The following is a 24322-nucleotide window of genomic DNA, read 5'->3' on the forward strand; positions in this document are numbered from 1 at the left end:
TTTTTTAAAAAGGCGCCTTGGTAAGAGCTTTGATTTTTATACTACTATGCTACTGGGGGCGAGTTTACCCTAATTTACTATGTGGTAACTTTTCTAATTGTTTCTGATCTTTTGCATGAATAAATAATAGGAGAATTCTTTCTAAAAACACAGTGGGGTGTGGTTTATGGCATGCTTTTGTTTAATACGCTCTAAATTGCTGTCATTTAATTACAGTGAATTATTTTAGATGTTTATAGAGTAAATGTTTTAATTGGTCCTTTGATTTTATTCTATAATCTGTTGCTTTATGAAATTATGCTACAGTTTAAAGTCTAATTGATTTGATTTTAATCATTTTAAAAGAGTTGCTTAAAATACTTAATGATAATACATCTTTGTCATTTTTTTGTTTAGGAGATACTGAATTAACAGGTCAAGAAGAACTGATGGAGATATCTGAAGTTGACGAGGGATTTTATTCCAGGGCTGCGTCTAGTACCAGCCAGTCGGGTTTATCAAACAGTAGTCACAATTGTAGTAACAAGACAAGTGTAGGAAAGAACCAGAGACGGTCAGGAGGAAGCAAAACTGGAGGAAAAGAAAAAGAAACTACAGGGGAATTTTGCAAAGATCACTTTGCTCGAAAACAAACCCAGAGAGCCCAAAGTGAGAATCTTGAGCTTCTCTCTTTGAAGAGACTTACTTTAACAACCAGCCAATCTCTGCCGAAGCCTAGTAGCCATGGTTTGGCCAAGACTGCGGCAACGGTATTTAGTAAATCCTTCGAACAAGTCAGTGGCGTCACAGTCCCACATCATACACCCTCTGCTGGTGGTTGTGGGACTGGGACAGATGCCAATAGGTTTTCTGCTTGTAGTCTCCAAGAAGAAAAGCTTATTTATGTGTCAGAAAGAACTGAACTTGCCATGAAGCATCCATCTGGTCAGCAGAGACCTCCTAGTATTAGCATTACTCTGTCCACAGATTAATCTATAACATACTTTTCTCACAGTGACTCTGGAAATACAACTTTGCTTCTTTATGAATGTGCCCTAGGTCTTTCATCTCTGTTCCTGACAGGAGTCCTGCTATCTGATTCTGAAGCCTCCCTTGACTTTATGAAAGGAATAATGTCTAGGTTGCAGCAAGTTGAAATATGGTTTCATTATTTGCAAGTTGTATTTCTTCCCCTTGATTGTGTTTTTCTCCCCCTTAGTTTGAGTTTTTTTTTTTCTTTGTAACTATCTTATTTGCTATTGTTGCCCTAAGATTGTCAGTGTGATAATAAATTTTAGCAGGTTGTTTTACTGACTTGGTTACATTTCATATGAGGTTGTGAGGTTATGAGGTTTTTTGTTTTTGTTTTAAGTAAGTTCTAGTTTGGTAGCTACCTGTCTAGCTTTCAGAGTCAAAGGGAATTTGTATTCATAGGATCTGTTTTGTAAAGAAGGGGACAGAGGTGCAACTCTAGGAGTTCTATAGCTGGCCACTCAGCAAGCCAGTGTGAAAAACAAGCATGTTAAAAAAAAAGAAAACAACAACAAAAAAAAAACACAAAAAACTGAAAATGATGTATACGAAAATTGTCCAATGAAGAAGTTTGTGACTGGATTGTCTTTAAGATTAGAAGAGTTTGTTCAAAGTACTGCAAAAGGTCTGGTAACTCAGTACCCAGAATATTAAATTCCAAGGGAGGGTTAGTGGGATTTCTGGTGTTATAGTATTATCACTGAACATTTTTATATTGAAAATAAGATTGGTGGTAGATGTGTTGTTTTGAAATGTTTGATCTGGATTTACAAGGTGAAAAATCCATTTTAATCTCTAAGGTGTAATAGGCCATAAAGCTGATTGACCCTGCTGCTCAACTTTGGAAGTTCTAGTTAGTTTGGATTCCTATCATTTAGAACACACATCATGGAAGACTTCCTGGAAATCGTTGTAAATCTTGCAATGCAGCTCTCACGATACTAGTATCAGCCACATAACATTGAGTTGTTTGTTTGAAAATGAAGGAACCTAAATAAGTGTTTGAGCTATAAAATGTCATTAAAGAAAATATAGTGAAATATGGACAAAAGACACTTTTGTATTAACTAATTCAGGGTTCTTTATGTCTGTGTTCTTAAATTTAAGGTATTAAAAAAAATGAAATGTTTTTCTTCTTTGTGAACAGACCTGTTTTAAATGTTCTAATATTATTCCCAACCAAAAGATAAAAATAAACTGGCAACATGGCAGAGGCTGAACAAACTTGTATGTAGCTGTAGGGGCCTGTGTGACCTCTAGAGAGGCATAAAGGCTTGATGTTTGCTAATAGTGGTCATTTCAGCTATGAGTGAGGTTCTCTCTAAAGCAAATATACTTAAGTAATAATTCAGAATGAGAGAGAAAGTAGAGCTGAGATTGAGAATAAATTGGCCGGGGAAGGCCTAGGAAGCTATCCACTTCCTGGGCTCTTTCTCTTTTAGTACACAGTTGTTTCTTTATTCTTTGTTCTTGGCTGTGTTCACAAAAAGAGTATACTAATGCTTTCATCTTGTTTCTGTTTACATAGAGGTCAAATATATTAAAAATGTGTATGTTTTGAAGAGTGCCAAAGCATTTACACTCTGAATAGAGTTTTGACCATAAATATTTTGCCTACAAGTTTAAACCTAATTCTTTGAAAAGTACAAAGTAATTTTTATCTCTTAGCCCTGAATACAATATGGTTTATAATAAAAGTGAATTTGATTTTCTTTTTAGTTCCAGTAGTAGAATGAAATAAGATCTATTGGCGTAAAGTGTAGTCAAAAGCTTTAAGGCAACCAATGAGGGATGATAGTGTATTAATTCAATAGGAATCCCATGTACTATTTCAAGTATTTGTAAAATGCACTGTGAACTTTCTGTTGTCTTTCTATGATCCCTTAACAAAGAATTTTCCCTATTCATAGTTATAGTGTTGATATTATTAAGAATTTAAAAGATTGGCATTTTAAGCAAGTTGAGGTGCTTAGGAAATGTAAAATAAATTTGTTGAAAAAGCTGGCACAGATAGAACTGATTTTAATATTCTGCCACTCTAATGGAACTTCATTTTGGTATCATTCTAGACCTTTGCTACTCCTATGGTTCAAGGACCAGGAAGTAGAATCGAAATCACCTGCCATTTTGGTAAAAATGCAGAATTTCAGGGCCACTCCAGATTTACTGAATCAGAATCTGTATTTTAACAAGATTTCTAAGTGATTTTTATACACATTACAGTTTTAGGAATAAGTATCAAAGTGCAAACAAATTACTTGTCCAATACGTAGGATTTTCAATGACTTCACACTCTCCTAGATCAAATATGTTAGACATTTGATTATTATAACTTCATTGCCTTTGACACTAGTTAATTTTTAATAATGTTGACAAATGACTTCTTAAGTCTTCTAATCACCTAAATATCTAACGATCCTCATTTATTTTTGCAATAAAAATGTAACATTCAAAGCTGATGATGCCTGTAATTTTAAATATGAAAGAGGTACCACCCTTTTATACAAGGCACAACAGATTTTTATGTGTATATTCTTTTTAAAAACCTCTGAAAACTGACTTAGTGGGGTGGTTCTGAACTTTTGCTACAAATAATTTACCCCCAGTTGATCCTCTGGAATGTGGAGTTATGATGACAATAAAATTCTTTTATAGTACCTTTGATACTATTTCAAATAAGGGTTATTATACATTGAAAGTTTTTATAGCAATTATGAAAATTGGAAAATGATAACCGTGGCGACAATTGTTACTATCTTTAGTACTGTCTTGCCACCCATCTTTGCAGTATTAAAGTTGGGGTGGTTTTTGTAGGTCACTTTCCAATAAAAATACGAATGGGCACAGACCTCCTCTCGGATTGTACCTTTTTTTCCATGAGAAAGACTTCATACAATATTTGGGTCTTGTACCTTGTAGCTCAGAAGATCTGATCAGAAATTGCTGCTCCATTCCACATTTAAAACCACCAGGGATCCTTGAAATCACTCAACCCTTCACTCTTGAAACCAACTGCCTGGGGTGTTCTAGTGAAGCAACACCTAATATTGGCCTTTTGGAAGCCACGAAACAAAATGGACTTTTCAAAGGAGTGTCCCAGAGTACCCAGGGCAAATGCCATAAGAAAGCACCCTGGAGTCCTTGTACATCACCATGGAACTTGTTAAGGCAAGCACTGTAGGCATGAAAGTAGAAAGTCTCAGTCCTTAAATGATGACTGAATTTAGTTTTGAAAAATCAGTATTTCATTGCCCTTCTTAATTGTGAAGCGGCTGCACAGCCAACATTTCTCATTTTTTAAAAAAGCTGAATTAAGGGAAATGTAGTGTATAAAACACATAGAAAAAATAATCTCCATTTTAAGGGAATTTTTTTTCTATTTGAAAAATAAAACTAATGTTAAAACTTAAATTAGAGAGAAAAATGTACTTCAGGACATAATTTTAAACAAATATTTAAACTAAGACATTTTAACATTTGAGACTATAGACACAATAAAATTATATCAAAGAGAAGCACATCGAGAAAATATACTCATTAAATAATGTAACTAAAATATTTTTCTAAAACCACCTAAAAAAAAAAAAACTTGATCGCAATTAAACATTGTAGATAGGAAGTAATGTATAATAGTGTCTTCCCAATCTTTGGGTGAAAAAAATAACTCTGGTCCTTTAATTAACACGTACTTTTAAATATGTTGCTTTGTAAAATTATACTTAATACTTTGAGTTATTCAAATTTGTGTTTAATATTGTTAAATATTCTTTATCAGAGAGCATAAATATGTGGTCTTCTGTACTTAGTACTAGTGCATATGTAAAGAGACTAGCAGTGAACATTTTTGGAAGATGTTTGTGTGTTTTGTTACAGTAGAGTTCAAGAGTACCTGTGTCTTATATGAAGTTTTTCATAGTAAATTCAAGGTCCTATTTCACATATTGTTGCTTTCTCTTCTGTGGAGCTTATTATGTACCTCTTTTCTTTACTTCTAATCATGTAATGATACTAATCTTTTCATAGTAAATATATTTGTTTCTCATTATATTACTAGAGTTTACATTCCTAAAGAATAAACTATGACTTTGTATATTTTTATCTATTTCCTACCTTTTTAAGGCTATGGAAATAAACTGGATTTAGTTTTTTTAAGTTTTGTATATTTGCGTCAATGTTCTCCGTATGCAGTACTTTATACAGCAAGTGTTGCCTGTTGTTTTATTGAAATAAAAACTGAATAAAAATTCTTCCAGATTATTTTACTCATTAAAAATTGTTATCAATGTTGCAAAAATCATGATAATGAGGAAGACTTAGATGAGCTGAGCCACTGAAAACTCTTTGAGATAATCCATAAAACAGTGCTATCTCATTCCTGGCTTTGTGCTTTACCTGGCCTAGAGATGAGCAGTGTGACAGGTCCGTTGGTGTCCATCTAAAGATGAGCTCCATGACCCATGCACCAGTAGTTGATTATTTGATAATCCCAGAAGCACAGGCAAACTTCTATAACATTGTTTTGATCTTTTAACTTTAATATTAATATTTATTGTTCAAGGACAATTATTATATGCTCCTAGTACCTAGCATAGGGTTTGTGCATGGTGAATATTTAGACATTCAATGAATGAATGAATGTATGAAGTTGACGTTAGCTTTGGGAAAGAATCCAGGATAAGGTCTTCAAAATATTTTATAATAAAATTTTAGAATTCTATTGGCTCTAGGAAGTCTTTTTTTTTTTTAAGAATTATTTTTTATTTAACTTTATTTTAATTTGATGAGAGAGACAGGGCAAGAGAGAGAGGGAATGTGAGGAAACGAGGCACCAGGTCCAGCACTCGAACTTCAGTTGGCCATGTGGGAGTCCAGTACCCTCAACCGCCACGCCACCTACTGATCCTGGCTCTAGGAAATCTTAATGCCATTAAAATGAATTGCATTATTGTGCATACTTATAAATAAGACTCTGAAAAAATTTCCAATGTGTTGTTGATTTTATGTTTGGATAATCCCATTTCATCTAAGGAACTAAGTAATTTAGAGAATATTTTCTGAACTACAGTTAGAGTACTTGTAGAGAACCAGAGCAGTGATTTTGTAAACAATGTGTTAGTCCTCTGAAACAGGTATTCCTCTTATGACTTTGGTAGTCCCAATAAATAGTTGACTCACCTAATAGGATCTGACTTCATTAATAGCAACATGATTATTTTATAAATATATATTATAGAAAGACCTTTATAAGAAATTCTAGTAATTTGTTAATTTCCCTTGTATTTATTGTGGTGGTAGTAATAATTAATTTTTGTAACAAAAATGATCTCATTTAATCCTCAAAACAATCCTATAAAATAAATAAAATCCCCATTTTACAAAAGAGGAAACTGAAGCTCGTGGGTAAAGGTAACTTGCCTAAGGCCATCTGGCAAAGTTGGGTCTTGAACCATGGATCTTCTGGTTCTCACTTTTCTTTTATATCACTTACTAAAAAAAGATCTTACAAAATGGACATATATTTGAAACTCACTTTGCCTATCTATCTTCTGGGTAACAGGGTTAAGTTTTAGGGGACTGCTGGTTATTCTGATCGTTAAAGCATGCTAAAATACCATTAAAATAAGCAGCGTTTTGTTTTTAACCTGACAAGTGGATAAAAATAAAAAGGTTGAAACTAGTATGGGCATAAGTGTGGAGAAAATCATTAGTCTCTGAGACGATTGGCAGGGCTGTAAATTGATTGCTACAAATGAATTAGTGGACAAATTAGCAGGACCTATTAACTTTTAAAATGTACCACATGCCCTCTGATCTGACAATCCTACTCTTCTGTGTTTACGCCATTGTCTCTATTCTACAGAAAATTTAGCACAAATGTGTAAACATAAGCATTGCCAGGGTATTCATTGCAGCCTTTCATAATAGTGAAATGAACAAATAAGCGAAAAAAAAAAAAGAAGAAAACTAGCAATACGAGTGTCTGTTAATAGAGTAATGTATAAATTTTGGTACATATATATAGTGGAATATGACGTAGCCATTAAAAAAGTATTCAGATCGTAACCAGCAGATGGTGTAATGCCTGTGTCACTGGACTCCCTTATAGTTGATCACAGTTTAAGTCCTAGACTCAGTGGCTTAAAATTCACACCTGGCATGTGTGCATGCATACCCAAAATCCCGAGAGAAGAAGGGATTGTGATGCAGCCATCCACCCTGGGAGGTGATTTCTCGCTTTCTGTCTCTTTCTCTCTTGTCTCCCCGGTGAGCACACATGCCCTATAGCAAAAACCTCTCTCTAAAAAAAAGGATACAGATTATATGTGAGACTGTATGATATAAATTAAATGAATAGGTACATTTCTGCTGGTAGGAATATATAATGTGGTCATATATATGTATGTGTCTATGGAGAGGGGAAGAAATTATTCCACTCTCATAACTGGGCATTATACATGTACAGCATGCACATATTTGCTAGTGTGGAGGGAAGAAAACATTTCTCTAAGTGTGATTTAAAGACCACCTGCATTAGAAAAAAATGGTGCTTTTTACAATGAAAGTTTTGGGGCCAGCAGGTGGTGTGGTGGTTAAGGAGCTGGACTTCGACATGGCCAATTGAATCCTAGGGAACTTGAAACTCAGGCCAGGAGTGCATGTGTACAGGCTGAAAGTCCAAGGAGGAGAATGGAGGAAAAAGGATTGAGGCATGGCCACCCCTCACCCTGGGTGGTGATTTCTCACTTTCTCTCTCACTGCATATGTCTCTCTCTCCTTGGTAAGTGCACACACTCTAAGGCAGCAACCTTCCAAAAAAGAAAAAAATATCTTCACAAAGTATCATCAGGTGACCTGTTAATAAAGCAAAACTAAATAATAGTACTTATTGCAATAAATGAGAGCCTGGACCGATCCTGTCTCTATGCAGAAGAAGCCATATCTCACATGGCTGACCAAGGTTTGAGTCTCAGCCCTGTGGCTTGAGAAGGAACTTGGCAAGAGTGTATATGCCCAGGATCCTGACAAGGTGGACAATTGGAGGAAAAAGTGTAATGTGGCCTTGGTGGAAGGGGGTGGCTTCTCCCTCTCCCCACCTCTCTCTTCCTCATGTGTGAGTGCACTTAGCTGTCTCTTAGATCCAGAAAGTAGGACATCTGTAGGGCTTTGGGATCTGGGTTTAAATGTTCAAGGCCTGGAACTGATCAGGATTGGCAAAGGTAGTAGCTTAGGGTGGATGAATGAAGCAAGCAATTGTCTTGAGGCTTTGTAAGCTGGCTGTTAGAGAAGCATGCTGTTGGCCCAGATAAGCCCGTTATTCTCTCCAACCTGTAGGAATACCCTTAAGCAAACAACAAATTAGAGATTATTTTTGTTTTGTTTACCTTTTCTGGGCAAAGATGTTCTAAAATAGACAACTATATCATATTGACATAGGTGGGCTACAGTTTTATCTAAGCCGTCGTGACACTGATGTATTCAGTTCACTGTACCTTTCTTTATTCAAAGTTGTTTCTGGCCCCCCTCCCCCATAGGGTGCATATGCTCACTGGAGAGAAACAGAGACAGAGGGAAAATGAGAAATCACCCCTCAGGGTGGACAGCCACAGTGCAGTCCCTTCTCTGCCATTCTCTCGGAATTTTGAGCACACACACGCTCGCGCCCTATGTGATTTTCAAATCAGAAGGTCCAAAACTCAGACTGCAGTTGGCTATGTGAGAGTTCAACACCGTAACCACTACACCACTTGCTGTCCCCTCTAGTCAAAGATCTCAAATCAGCATATATAGCATATGATAATGTCTTTAGTGAATTCTTAGGGTTCTACTCAAGATCTCAAAGGTTTCTTCTAAAGCTTGTTAACCCTTACAACACTTGGTTCACAATTTTTTACATGCTATAATATAATCCTCATCACATGATATGGTGATTATCTTTGTTCATGAGCTAACTGAATAAGGATAAAGACATTTACTGACTTCCTTATCTTTTCACATGTCCATCTCTCACTAAACCACAGCCCTGTGGCAGTCTAATATAATATTTATTGCATGAAAGTGAATAAAGATTTATTTTACTAGATAAAATGTGAATCTAATCCAGGAAATTGATGGCAGAATAGGAAAGACTTGTTTCTCTTACATTCCAGAGAAGTCTATGAAACTCCTATATTTTGCTAATGTACATCTGCAGAGTGATGAAAGTGAAAGTTGTAAAACTTTACTTTGAATCTTTTAAGTACCTGCATAAAAGTTCTTTGAAAAGTAAATTAGGGTACATCATGTTTCTTTTTTGCTTAGAGTAATGTATGGCATAACTATGTTTCTGGGTTAGTACTTGACATTTATTTTTTCTTGTTCTCTACCATATTACTCCCATGTGTCTGTGGTCCATTTGAGTGACATCTACATTCACCAGAAAAGAAAGTAGGAAAGACCTAAATTAAACACTATGAATTCTCGCTTCTTTCCTCCCTTGCATCCTTTTGTAGACACAAGTATATGTAACTTTTGTATCTTAGATCCACTGTAACCTAATGAAGGCCTGTAGTGCATTTAGCTTAGAACTTCAACTCTTCTTGTTTATCCAGCATGTTTCTACTTGTCTTGCCCATTGTCCTATATGGTTTTGCACTTTTTCTTCTCTGAATCTCTTGAAATAAAACCCTTTGGAGCACCACTTCCTATTCTTCTAATTCTACTCTAGTTTAGAATCCTGTTTTAATATTTACTCTTTTCCTTAAGTCTTTTAACTCATTTACATCTCCCAGGTTGAATATGATGAGGCAGCATATGTTTGAAAGAAGAAAACAAATAGGCAACCAAGCAACCCCACGAATTATAACCTGCAATAGGAAATAGCATATTTTCCAGTTCACTAAAGAGGAAAATGCAAGCCTTGTTATATAAGTAGTACTATACTGTATGCTGCTACTAGCTAGATATAGACTGTGGTAGTATAACTTCACTCAAAGATGGTTCTGGAGACCAGTAGGGAAAACAATTCTCTCCAGTGGGAACAAATCTGGGCAGCATTTCTTGTGTGCTTTGCACAGAAGGTGAGATATCCTAAGGTATAGATTGATATGATTTAAACCTAGCCATGTGATTGGGGAAATAGAATTAAGACAGGAAGATGAGTGTTAAAATTTGGGGGCTAAATGTGTCATTGGACTTTTTAAAATGGGCTTAGATTGTAAGATTATTTTGTCTCCACATAAATGCTAAATGAAGGTCCCATTGTGAAGGAGTTGCTAAAGAATAATAAGGGGTCAAGAGGACTCAGGTAGTCAGCAGATGTCTTTATCCTTGTTCAGTGAGCTCATGGCAAAGTGGCTCTACTGCAAGGATCAGGATATCCATGGACTTCAATAATATGAGCCTCTTTTATGAAGGCTATCCTGATTTCTCCCACTCCTCGGAACTCAATTTGCCAGCATCTGTGACCAACCCTGAAATATCATGTCCTAGGGGTGACCAGATAGTTTTGCTTAGTGGCTGATTGATTATTTCCAGTCTCTTCTCTCCTGAAGATGCACATATTTGTCCTCACAGAATAGATCCTTACTCTGAATTTAGTTTTTTGCCTTCCCTGTATGCCATGCTTCTGTATGTAATGCTGAGTATCCTTGGTCACCATTAAGATTTTCCTCAAAATATGTTTTTAAAGAATTATTTTATTTAACTTTATTTATTTATTTATTTATTTTAATTTGAACAGAGAGGGACAGAGTGAGAGAGAGAAAGTGAGAAAGCAAGCTGCCAGGTCCGGAACTCAAACCATGGCCGGCCGTGTAGAAGTCCAACGCACTTAACCACCACACCACCTGCTGGCCCCATTCAAAATATTTTTTCTATGGAATTTATTTTATAATGTAGAAAGTAAAGTACAGAGAACAAAACAGAAAATCCAGAAATAAGCCCATGTATATTCAGCCAGTTTATTTTCAGTAAAGGTGCTGAGAACATTAATTGGTACAAAGACAGTCTCTTGAATAAAAGGTGATGTAAAAACTGGAAAAGAATGAAGCTAGACTCATATCTCACTGTATACAAAAATTGATTCAAAATGGATTAAACAAACATAAAACCTGTAACAACAAAATGACTAGGGGAAAACACTTCAGGATACTGGCATGGGAAAAGAATTCATGAACATAACCTCAAAAGCACAGGCAACAAAAGCAAAAATAGATAACTGGGACTATATCAAACTAAAATGCGTCTGCACAGAAAAGGAAACGGTCAAAAGAATGAAGAGACAATCACAGGAAGGGAGAAAATATTCACACTATGCATATGACAAGGAGTTAGTAACTAGAATATACAAGGAACTAGGGACCAGCAGTTGGCTTAATGGCTATGTCGCTAGAATTCCATGTAGTCGACCGTGGTTTGAGTCTCAGACCCAGTGGCTTAAACTTATGCCGGGCGCATGTACATGCATGCCAAAGATCCCGAGAGGAGAATGGAGAGAATGTCAACTCAGAAAAAAAATAGGATTGAAACTGTTTATTTACTCAAATAAACAGTTCTCAAAACTAGACATGCAAATGGCTAATGAACATATGAAAAAAATGCTCAACCATTAATCATTAAGATAATACAAATCAAATCAAATACAAATCAAAACTATGGGGACCAGCAATAGTGTAATGGCTATGTCACTGGACTCCCATGTAGTCGACCACAGTTCGTGACCCGGTGGCTTAAAACTCAAGCTGGGCGCGTGTGCGTGCGTGTCCAAGATCCCGAGAGGAGAATGGAGGAGAAGGGATTGTGACGTGACCATTCCCCCTGGGGGGGTGATTTCTCGCTTTCTGTCTCTCTGTCTGTCTGGTGAGCACACGCGCACTATAGCAAAAAACCTCTCCAAAAATATAAAGAACTACGTGAGATATCATTTTACCCCCAGTTAGAATGTCTAGTATTAAAAAGACAAAAAAAAATTCACAAATGCTGGTAAGGATGCAGAGAAAAGGGGACTCTTTCACACGGTTGGGAATGTAAATTAGTACAGTCATATGGAAAGCAGCATGGAGGTTTCTCAAAAACTAAAAAATAGAACTGTTATATGATCTGGCATCCCACTACTAGGCCTATATCAAAAGGAAAAGAAATTACTATGTCACGAAGATATTAGCACACCAGTGTTTATTGGAGCACTATTCACAATAGCCAAGATGTGGAATCAATACTAGTGTGTATCAACGAATGTATAATGCATGTGATATATACACAAAATGGAGTATTATTCAGCCATTACAAAGGACAGAATCCTGTCATTTGGGCTTAAATGACTGAGCTTGAAGAACTTTATGTTAGGTGAAATAAACCAGTCACAAAGATATAAATCCCATATGTTCTTCATGTGGAAATTGAATAAAAAAAATCTCTTTATACAAGTAGAGAGATGAAGAATGACTACCAGAGTCTGGTAAGCACAGGGAGTAGGAAGTTGGGAGGTATGATTAAGCATGTTGGAGGAACTAGAGAGATGTTAGTAAATAGAAACAAAATTACAGAAAAGCTTTTGCCATAGGGTATGTATGCTTGCCAGAGAAAGACAGAGAGAGGGAAGGTGAGAAATCACCCCCTAGGCGGGATAACCACATCACAATCACTTCTCTGTTTTCCTCTTGGGATTTTGGGCACACATGCACACATGCCTAGTATGATTATTAAGCTGCTGGGTCCAGGACTCGAACTGTGGTTGGACATGTGGGAGTCTATCACTTAACCATTATGCCACTTGCTGGCCCTGAGGAACAATTTCTAATGTTATAAAACACCATGAAGTAAATATAGTTAACAAAAAATTACTGTATATTTTAAAGTAACTAAAAAAAAGGTTTTTCAATGCTCCTAACACACGTAATGATATATGGTTGAGACAACGGGTATACTAATTACCTATTACCTTCTTGTGCAGATCACACTGAGCCTTCACAAATTACATATATGTGTTGTTTGTTTGCTATACAGCATGTGCACTTGCTGGAGAGTGAAAGAAAGAGAGAAAGCACCCCCTAAGGGAGATGGTCACAATTCTTTCTCCCTACTCTTAGTGTGATTTTCAAGCCACTGGGTCCGGGACTTGAACTACACCATGTGGGATCTAGGCACTTCAACCTACATGCCACCTGCTAGCCCTATGTTTTTTTTTTTTTAAGTTAAACAAACAAACAAGCAAAACCATGTAAGGTAGAGACAGTATTCCACTTGTAGAAATGGCAGACCAGGTCATTAGCATCATAGTTTCCATTAGCAACTGGATAATATGAACAAAAACTTCTTTTTTTTCCCATTTATTTATTTATTTACATTTGTTCACTATACATCATTACAGCATACAAAATGAGATTTTCCATCCAGAATACACTGTATATTGGCTCAATCAAGCACATCAACATACATGTTATCATCAACAAATAATTTTCCATTTCTTGTTTCTGGTATATTTTGCTTTTTTTCCCCACCCTTGATTCCCTATCTCTCACTCTCTGCCATGTCCCACCCTCACACTTTCTCTAGTATCCATGGTTGCTTTCTATGCCTTTCCCTCCATTTTATTGATTCTCTAAAGAACTTAATTAATCTGAATATTTTCAATAGCAAGCAGAGCTGATATATACATATCCATAAACACAAGTTTGAGTTTAGGCATAAACCTCAGTGAGAAGAATAAACATACTATAAAGTAGCACCTAGCTGGGGCTATATAGCTTACTGCAGTCATCAAATAGGTATTTCTCATGCATTTTTTTTAATTTGAAGAAAAACAGTTTTTGTGTTTTCTTTTTCTCATGAAACTTTTTTTTTTTCAAATTAAATAACTTACATTCATTCCTTAAGCATCATCACAGCATACAAAATGTGGGTTCCTATCCAGAATGTACTGCATGGTGGCTTAATCATGCATGTTATCATCAATAACTTTCCATTTCTAGTTTCATATATATATATATATATATATATTTACCCCATGTCTGATCCTCTGCCCTTTCCTACCCTCTTCTCACACTATCTCTGGTGTATACAGTTCTCTTCCATTCCTTTTCCCTCCATATTTTACTGATCACACAATTTCTTAAATAATCTGATTACTTTCAATAGCAAATTCAGCTGGTAATTTCAAGAAAAGCAGTTTTGGGACCAGCAGTTAGCGTAATGGCTATGTCGCTGGACTCCCATGGAGTCGACCATGGTTCGCATCCCGTACCTGGTGGCTTAAAACTCACGCCGGGCGCGTGTGTGTGCGTGCCCAAGATCCAGAGAGGAGAATGGAGAAGGGATTGTGGCGTGGCAATCCCCCCGGGGGGTGATTTCTCGCTTTCTCTCTGTCTCGCTCTTTCTATCTGGTGAGTTCACACACCCAATAGCAAAAACCTCTAAAAAAAAAAAAAAGACAGTTTTCAAATGGTAAGAAACTTTCCTTAAAACTTAAAGCCAGTAAACATGTTAGTATTCTGTTCAAATAGTAGGTATATGAACCTATCGACACCTCAGGACACGACAAAAACTCTTAAAGTCGGACAACAAAGCCTAGAAGAAAAGCAGCAATATTTTAGTAGAAAGTCACAAATGCTATTTTACCAGTTCAGTCTCATGTACTTAATCTATCTTCTGTTTTTACCATTTCCTAAATAATTGATAAAATAGTTTACTCTGTGTAAATTGTTTATACAAATCACATGGCTTATGCTGAATGCCTGCTTTCTTTCTGGGAGTCTGGAGTTATAATACACACTAGGCAGAGGGTGCCTGTGTCTATGACCAGTTCCCAGCACAAACATTGGGCAGTAGTGAGCATAAGTCAGTAGTGAGCATCCCTGGAAGAAGATGACATCTTGCTTATGGTCACCATTCAATACTGGAGGAAATTAAGCATACCCTGTTTAATGCCACAGAACAAGTATTCTTCAGTTCTTCGCCTCATTTTTCTAGATTCCACTCCATGTGCTTTTCCCTCTTTGCTGATTTTGCCTTGTATTATTTGGCTCTAATAAATCAGAAACATCAATGTGAGCCTACGCTGATTCTTGAGTTCTTCTACTGAATAATTGAAATTGGGATAGTGGTGTCCTAGGAACCAATACGGAACAGAGAATTGAGCAGACATTCTGGAGCTCTTCTTCCTTTATGGGATTTACCTTTTTTTTTGGATAAGTTTTTGCTATAGGGCACATGCACTCGCCAGAAAGATAGAGACCCAGAGATAGAAAGTAGAAATCACACCCTCAGGGGTTGGCATGCCCTAATCCCTTCTCCTTTCTCCTCTCGGGATCTTGGGCACGCATGCACATGCGCCAGGCATGAGTTTAAGCCACCAGATCCGGGACTCGAACCATGGTCGGCTACATGGGAGTTCAGCGATATAGCCATTACGCTAACTGCTGGTCCCGAGATTTACCAGTTTTTGACACAATCTAGATGACAGACCCAAGAGGAAAGTTATTGCCAAGAATTAGAGAAGCAAACAATAATGGCATTCACATAGCACTGGAGAGACAAAACATTTAGGGTCACTAAACCAACAAGCACTTGGGAGAGCAAAGATCCCAATAAGGCAGGAGGTTCAGAGAAGTGAGTCTGACATTTTGCTGGCTTTACCTTTGAGAATTTGCTGGTTGCTCAGTCAAAAGATAAACAAACAAACAAACAAGAAAAAATGTGCTGACAGAGCAAATGTTTTCATTTTGTTTTTTAACTGCATAATGGTATTAAAGAAGCAAAAATTCTATTTCAAGACCTATCAAGGAGACACCCTAGCCTTACATCCCATATACATGAGAATGTAAGGATTTTGAAGAGCTATACATTAGAAGTGGGAGAATTAGAGTAAATAAAGACCTACAAAATTTTCAACCTAACTTCAAGTCAACTGAATTATTGACTGAATTAATGTGATCTACCTGCTACCACTTTATCCTCCCACCAGGAAATAGGGTTATCCCTCTCTGTAGGAGAATATTATACAGAGACTGTACAGTGTATCATATTCAATAGCTAGCATTATGTCGAAAATCACAAAAATGCTAAAAATCAGAACCATGAGGAAAAAAATGCAATAAAAACAGATCCACAGATGACCTGGATTTTAGAGTTGAGGTGGACTTAAAAATAGCTTTGGTTAATGAGTCAAGGTAAACAATTTCATGAGAATGAGAATCTATCTCTTAAAAAAATCAATTAGAGGGACCAGCAGATAACATAATGATTACATTGCTGGACTCCCACGTAGTCGACCCTAGTTCAAGTCCTGGACCTGATGGCTTAAAACTCATGCTGGGCGTGTGTGCATGTGTGCCCAAAATCCTGAGAGGAGAATAGAGGAGAAAGGATCGTGACATAGCCGTACTCCCTGGGGGGATGATTTCTTGCTTTCTGTCTTTCTGGCAAGCACACATGCCCTATAGCAAAAATCTTTCTCAAAAAGAAAAAGAAAAGAAAAAAGAAAGAAAATAAGAAATTCTAGAATTTGGAACCAGCAGCTGGCATAATGGCTATATTGCTGGACTCACATGTAGTAGACTGCAGTTCAAGTCTCAGACCTGGTGGCTTAAACTCACACCAGGTGTGTGTACATGCGTGTCCAAGATCCTGAGAGGAGAATGGAGGAGAATGGATTGCAGTGTGGCCATTCCCCCTGGGGGGTGATTTCTCTCGCTTTCTATCTCTCTGTCTCTCTCTTGTCTTTCTGGTGAGCACACATGCCCTATAGCAAAAACCTCTCAAAAACTTTTCTAGAATTTAAAATGAAAAAACCTAACATTAAGAACTCAATATATATGTTTGGACAATGGATTTAACAATCAAAAGGGAGATTGTCACACTGAATAAAAACAAAGAAAGAGCAAACCATATAGTCACTACAGGAGACATGCTTTGGATTCAAAGATATACAACACAAGTAGATTGAAAATAAAAGTATCAAAAAGAAATAATTCAAACAGCAACCATAAGAAAGACAGAGTTAGTGTACTAATATCTGACCATTAGACTTTAAAATAAACTAACCAAACATGTTGCTAGAGATAAAGAGATGCATTTTATAATGATCAAAAGATCAATCCATCATAAAGATCACCATAGGACTCCTTACTTGAGGATATTGTTTTCCATGGTTTTATTTATTTTTAAAAATCATTTTAAGGGTTTATTTGTTTATTTCTTCCATGATAGAGACAGACAGACACACACACACACACACACACACACACAGCATCCCCAAGGTCTTGACACTACGATCCATCCCCAACTTCAGCTGTTCCCAGATTATGGGTATTTATGTGTCCTGTGTTCTCAGGGAGGTCTCTGGATGTGAACCTAGAACCTTCCCATGAGTGTCAGCCATGCAGAGTGTCTTGTTTCACATTGTACCACTGTTCAGCCCCTTCCATGGTTTTAGTTACTTGCAGTCAACCATGGTCAGAAAATATTAAATGGAAAACTCCAGTAATAAAAATATTCTAAATTTTAGATAACCTTTCTTACAATATATTGCGATAATCATTCTATTTTATTATTGCTGTTGTTAATTTCTTTTGGGAGACTTTTACTATAGGGCACTGGAGGGACAGACAAACAGAGAGACAGAAAGTGAGAAATCACCCCAATGGGGGATGCCTGTCCCACAATCCCTTCTCCTCCATTTTCCTCTTGGAATTTTGGACACATATGCACATGCTCCTGGCGTGAGTTTAAACTTCCAGGTCTGGGACTCAAACCACAGTCAACTAACTATGTGGGAGGCCAACAACATACCCATTATGCCCTCTGCTAGTCCCACTGTTGTTACTTTCTTAGTATGCCAATTTATAAATTAAATTTTATAACAGGTATGTATGTATAGGAAAACAATACATATAGGATTCAGTATGATCTTACAATTTCAGGTCTCATTGGGGATCTTAGAATACATTCTCTGTGGATAAGGGGGAACTAACTATGTAATAATTACAAACATATACACTTCAGCAACAGAGCCCCAAAATACATGAAGCAAAGATGGATAAAACTGAAGGGAAAAAATAAACAATTCAATAGTAATAATTGGAGACTTCAAAATCCTAATTTTGATAATGGATATAATGTTAGGTCATCAGGAAAATCATGACATATTTTCCTGTGTTTTTCTATGCAAAAATGTGTCATGACTTTCCCTGTGATGCAATAACTAAGTACAAGAAAAATAAAGATTACTTATAGTAATTCAAGGTTGGTGTATGATTTTCCTAGAACTGTTGTAACAAATTCCCACAAATTGTGTGGCTTAAAACACCAAAATTTATTCTTTCACAGTTCTGGAGGTTGTCAGTAGGACTAACTCACCTCAAAGGCTCTAAAGAATCCTTCTTTGTTTTTTCCTAACTTCTGGTGGCTCCCAGCCAAGACTTGTGGCTGCATTACTCCATTCTCTCCAGTTGTCACACGCGGCCTTCTTCCCTGTGTGTCCTCATGTGACCTTTTAAGTATATTAGTCATTAGACTTAGAGTCTCATCTAATCCAGTATGACTCCATAATTACACTTATAAAGGCCCTATTTCTAAAGAAGGTGACATTCTAAGGTTCTATGTGGACATGATTGGGAGGTATCTATTTAGCCCTATACGGTTCTCCCTGTGCCACCACCAAACCCCATGCCAAATTCACATCCATCTCACAGGCAAAATATATTTACTCCATCTCAACATCCTCCAAAGTCTTAGCCCATTCCAGGATCAACTCTAAGTTCAAAATCTGATCTAAATATCATCAACTCAGAAAGTGCTAAATCTCATAATCTAAATCTGGCATGGGTGAGAATCTGGGTACATTTTCTGGGGCAAAATTCCTCTCCATCTGTGGAACTGTGAAACTAGAAAATGACTTATCTGCTTCCAAAATACAATGGTGGGATAAACAGAGGATAGACATTTCTGATCCAAATGAGAGAAATTAGAAGAAATAAAGGAGCTGTTCAGGGCCAGTTGATGGCATGGTGGTTAAGGTGGCTTGACCCCATGTGGCTGGCTGTGTGGTTTGAGTCCCAGAACTAGTAGCATGAAAGACACGCTGGGCACATGTATGTGTGTGCCCAATGTCTCAGAAGAAAAAATGGAGGAAAAGGGATTATGACGTGACCATCCCCTGTGGAGAGTGCTTTCTTGGTACCCCCCTCCCCACTCGCCCCATGCCCTCTAGCGACAACAAAAATTTTAAGTGAATTTTTGGTTTAAATTTAAAAAGGGCCTAACCTCTGTGATGCAGTCAGTAAACTGCATTCTGGAAGCCATAGCCAACCATGGGTTCAGATTCGTGGTCCTGTCAACCAATATTAGTTATGCACATGTGCCTGAGGTCCTGACAAGCTGGAGGGCTGAGGAAATGGGATTGGGACATTGTAAGATCCTGTTGGGCATGTCCATCTCTCTCTATCTCTCTCACATATACATGCACTCACCGTCTATCATGAATAACAACAAAAACAAACATGTTGCAATAGGATAACTTTTAATTTTTAATGTTACCTATTTAGAATTACTTTCAGATTCAATACAATTGTTTTGCTTTTTTTTCTTCCATGAGCAAGAGAGACAGACAATAGCCTCAATGGGTTTTCTTTTTCTGTTTTTTTTTTTTTTTGAGAGGTTTTTGCTATAGGGTTTGTGCGTTCGCCAGACAGACAGAGAGAGACAGAGAGATAGAAAGCGAGAAATCACCCCCAGGGGGGATGGCCATGCCGCAATCCCTTCTCCTCCATTCTCCTCTTGGGATCTTGGGCACACATGCACACGTGTCCGGCGTAAGTTTTAAACCACCGCGTCCAGGACTTGGCTACATGGGAGTTCAACGACATAGCCATTATATTAACTGCTCATCCCCTCAATGGGGTTTTAGTGCCATGATCTACCCTCAGCTTCAGGTAGCCTCAGATCATGGGCACATGAGTACCCTGTGTACTCAGGGAAGTCTCTGAACCGAGAACTTTCCTATGCGGGTCAGTCTTGCAAAGCAGTTGCGTTTTAGTGCTGTGCCATGGTCCAGCCCGGAATTCTGATATATTAAAATATCTACTGGGCCAGTGGGTGGCACAGAAGTTAAGACAGCTGGATCCCACATGTTGACTTCATGGTTTCATCCCAGACCTGGTGATGGGAAAGATACACTGGGCTTGTATGCTTGTGTGCCCAAAATCTTGAGAGGAGAGTGAAGGAGAAGGGATTGCTGTGTGATCACCGCCTTCTGGGGATGATTTCTCACTTTTTCTCTCTATCTCTTCTCTCTCTCTCTCTAGTGAGTGCCCACACCTTACAGCAAACTAAACCAAACCAAACCAAACCAAACAAACAAACAAACAAACAAAAAACTCTCTCATTTCTCCTCTTGTATTATTTCTGTCCACATTGCTGTTCACTTTGGTATGTGAAATATTTTCTCTTGATGAACCAGTCAGAGGAGATGAAAACATTAATTGATCGGAATCAGTGCTATTCTAGAAAAACCAGTGACAGCACTAGTGCCACTACTGCTACTAGTTACCATTACACTAATAATAAAAAATCGCTCTGTGTGATAGTCTCAGTCACTAATCTTTCCAGAAACATTGCACTATGAATTTGTCAAGTGTGTGGGCTGGAAACTGTGACTGGTATTTAAAGTAATCTAATTCACTGAACTTATTACATTTTTATTTAGTTTTCTCACACAAGAAGGCATATGTCTTCATAAATTTGTTTTCCCCCTTTTATTAGAGTTTTGTATTTTCCTATAAACAAATACCTTCTATTAGATTGTGAAATTATTTATCATGTTAAAGAAATCCTCTATAACTAATATATTTCATTTTTATTAAACAACCTATATAGACATGAAATATTTGATATCTTATGTGGAAAACCAGAATGCATGATGCCATGTAAAAATATATCTACATTTGAGAAAGATTAGAAAGAATTACATAAATATCAACAGTAATTTTTATAGTACTTTTTTCCTTTTTGGCAAATTTTCTTGAATGACATTATAAAATTCTGATGAGAAAAAATGAAGTAAAGATGGTATTTTTAAGATGTAACTTATGGGGCCGGTAGGTGGTGTGGTGGTTAAAGGCACTGGATTCCCACATGGCTGACCCTGGTTTGAGTCCTGAACCTGGTGGCTTGCTTTCTCTCTCTCTCTGTCCCTCTCTGGTCAAGTTAAAAGAAAGAAAAAGAAAGAAAGAAAGAAAGAAAGAAAGAAAGAAAGAAAGAAAGAAAGAAAGAAAGAAAGAAAGAAAGAAAGAAAAAGAAGAAAGAAAGTTAAATAAAATAATTCTTTAAAAAAAAGATGTAACTTACACCTGTTGCGCTTGACAGTGTGATGATTCATACTTACGTCTACCTTTCTTTATTGCTAGAGGGTTTGACTACTCTCCAGAGAGAGAGAGAGAGAGAGAGAGAGAGGAAGCACCTCTTCAATGGAGTGTGGTCACAGTACAATTCTTTCTCCTTCATTTCTTCATCCCATCAGGATTTGGGGCACACATACACATGCACATGTGCCTGATATGTTTTTCTAAACCATGAAGTTGAGATATGAACTGCGGTAGGCCCTGTGGAATCTAGCTCCCTCTGCATAGGGCTTAACCACTGTACCTGGATTGGCCTCATTTTTTATTCTTAAAATTAATCATTTAGGTTTTCTCACTTTTTTCTTGATTACAAGGAATTTGTCAATTTTTGGTTGTTTGTAGTTTTTGGCTATTATAAATAAAGTTGCCCTGAACATTTGTGTGCAAATTTGTATGTGAACATATGTTTTCATTTCTCTTGGGTAGGAGTTGCCTAGGGGCAGAATTGCTGGGTTTTATAGTAACTCTACATCCAACCCTCTGAGAAATTACTAAACTGTTTTCCACAGCAGCTGTTTATCTTGCACTCTCTCCAGTAATGTATGAGTGTTGCAATTCTTTCACCTCTTTACCAACACTATCTTTTCTTAGAGTTCTATTCCAGATCTACTAGTGTATGTGAATTGGTATCTTATTGTGGTTTATGATTTGCATTTTCTTATTGAATATTTGTATGTGCTTATTGGTCATTTGTATTCTTTAGCTGTTGAAGTCCAATTTATCATTTTTTTTTATGGTCCATGTTTAGTGTGTCTGTCTAAAAAACTTTGTTTATCCCAAGGTCACAATTATTTTCTCCTATGTTTTCTTCTAGAATTTTCATAGTTGGTGGTTTTTACATTTGTCTGTTATACACTTTGACTTTTAGTGTATGATTTTAAGAAAAGTTGGTGTTAATTTTTTCCTCAAGCAGATATCTAGTTGTCCCAGAACCACTTAATGAAAAACCTTCCTTTCCCATTGAATTGCCTTAGTTCTTTTTAAAAAATTACTTTTTACCATGTATATGTAGTCTACTTCTGGACTCCCTATTCTGTTCTATTGATCCACATATCTCTTTTACCAATACTAAACTGTTTTGATTACTGTATCTTAGGTCTTCTCAACCTTAGCAATATTTAAGTTTTGGCCCCGATAACTCTGTTGTTGATTTTTTTCAGAGAATTAGGTTTTGCTTTATCAATTTTCTCTATTGTTTGTTTTCTAATTTTCTGACTTCTGTTCTAATTAACTTTCTTTCTTTCTCTTTCTTTTTATTAAAGAATTATTTATTTATTTTTAAATTTACTATAGGGCACATGTGCTCACCAGAGAGAGAGAGTGAGAAAGCAAGCCACCAGGTCTGTGACTCAACCACAGTCGGCCATGTGGGAGTCTAGAACCCCAACCACCATGCCACCTGTTGGCACTTTCTCTTACTTTGGGCTTATTTTATTATTATTTCTTAGCTTATTAAAGTAAAATGTTAGAGTATTGGTTTAGAACTTTAAAATTATTTCTAAATAAACATTTATAGCTATATATTTCTCTCTAGGCACTGCTTTACCTGCATCAATATGATTTTTTGAATTATATTTCTATCATTTTCTTCAAAATAATTTTAAGATTCCCTTCTGATTTCTTCTTTGACATATGACTTCTTTTTTTGAGAGGTTTTTGTTATCGGGCGCGTGTGCTGACCAGAAAGACAGACAGAGACAGAGAGACAAAAAGCAAGAATATTTATTATACATATTCTGATGTAATATATTTTAATGATGATTTTCTCATTCAGTTCTCTTAATTGCTAAAAGAAGTGTATTAAAATTAATTTTAAACCTCTTGTTTCTTCCTTTGATTCTGTGAATTTTTCTTATAAGACAATCCCTTCTCCTTCATTCTCTTCTCAGGATCTTGGGCATGCACGCACACGCACTCAGTGTGAGTTTAAGCCACCAGGTCTGGGACTTGCACCGTAGTCTACTACATGGGAGTCCAGCGACATAGCCATTAAGCCAACTGCTGGTCCCTCTTTGTCTGATTTTCTAACTGAAATTGATATAACTTCTACAGACTTCCTGGGCTTACTGATTTCTACAGATAACATCACACTGGGGGCTAGGGCTTCAATATATGAATTCAACATGTATATCATATGAATGATACAAACATTTTTAATACAATACCCTCCTAATACATATTTTTTTTTTTTTGAGAGATTTTCACTGTAGGGCACGTGCACTCGCCAGACAGACAGAAAGAGACAGAGAGACAGAAAGCGAGAAATCACCCCCCAGGGGGGATGGTCACGCCGCAATCCCTTCTCCTCCATTCTCCTCTCGGGATCTTGGGCACGCACGCACACGCGCCCGGCGTGAGTTTTAAGCCACCGGGTCCGGGACACGAACCGCGGTCGACTACGTGGGAGTCCAGCGACATAGCCATTACGCTAACTGCTGGTTCCCCCTCCTAATACATATTTGAAATGAAGTTCTTGTAGACAGCATGTAGTTAGGTCATGTTCTTTTATCCACTCTGCCAGTCTTTTTTTTTTTTTGGTCTTCTGTTTACATAATTTACATTTAATGTAATTATTGTTATGTTGCAGCTTAAGTCTTTCATTCTTGTTTTGTTTTCTGTTTGTATCCTCTGTTTTCTATTTGTTTTATTTTTTCTGACTTCCTCTGTGTTATACTTTTTTTTGGAATTCATGTTATATCTTTTTTATCCTATCTGTTTTTATCTTCTTAATATTGCTAGAGGGAATGTGCACTTGCCAGAGAGATAGTCACACCACAATCTCGTATCCATCTCTCTCTCCTTTGGGGATCTTGGGCACATGCACACATGCATCCAGTGTGTTTTTCAAGCTGCCAAATCAGGGATTCAAACTGTGCAGTTGGCCATGTGGAATGTGGAATCTAGCCACCAGCAGACTACTGGCTGGTCTCCAAATATAT

General features: G+C 37.0%; 1 protein-coding gene across 6 annotated transcripts in view; it reads left to right on the plus strand.

Annotated features, from left to right (window-relative positions):
• The window catches only part of HYCC1 (hyccin PI4KA lipid kinase complex subunit 1), a 114976-nt gene that overhangs the window by 82528 nt on the left and 8126 nt on the right, over positions 1 to 24322 (plus strand). For 4 of the 6 annotated variants that reach the window (XM_014587137.2, XM_027771121.1, XM_006146674.3 and 1 more), the window contains one exon: positions 397 to 5258. The exons of 1 other annotated variant lie outside the window; for it this stretch is intronic. In XM_014587137.2, the coding sequence (XP_014442623.1) occupies positions 397 to 971 (575 nt within the window). In that variant the 3' untranslated portion in view covers positions 972 to 5258. Of the gene's footprint in view, positions 1 to 396; positions 5259 to 24322 lie in introns of those variants that run through there. One more of the 6 variants, XM_027771122.1, reaches the window with a different exon arrangement.

Source organism: Tupaia chinensis, unplaced genomic scaffold (assembly GCF_000334495.1).
Source record: "Tupaia chinensis unplaced genomic scaffold, TupChi_1.0 Scaffold000184_1, whole genome shotgun sequence".
NCBI classification, from domain to species: Eukaryota; Metazoa; Chordata; class Mammalia; order Scandentia; family Tupaiidae; genus Tupaia; species Tupaia belangeri.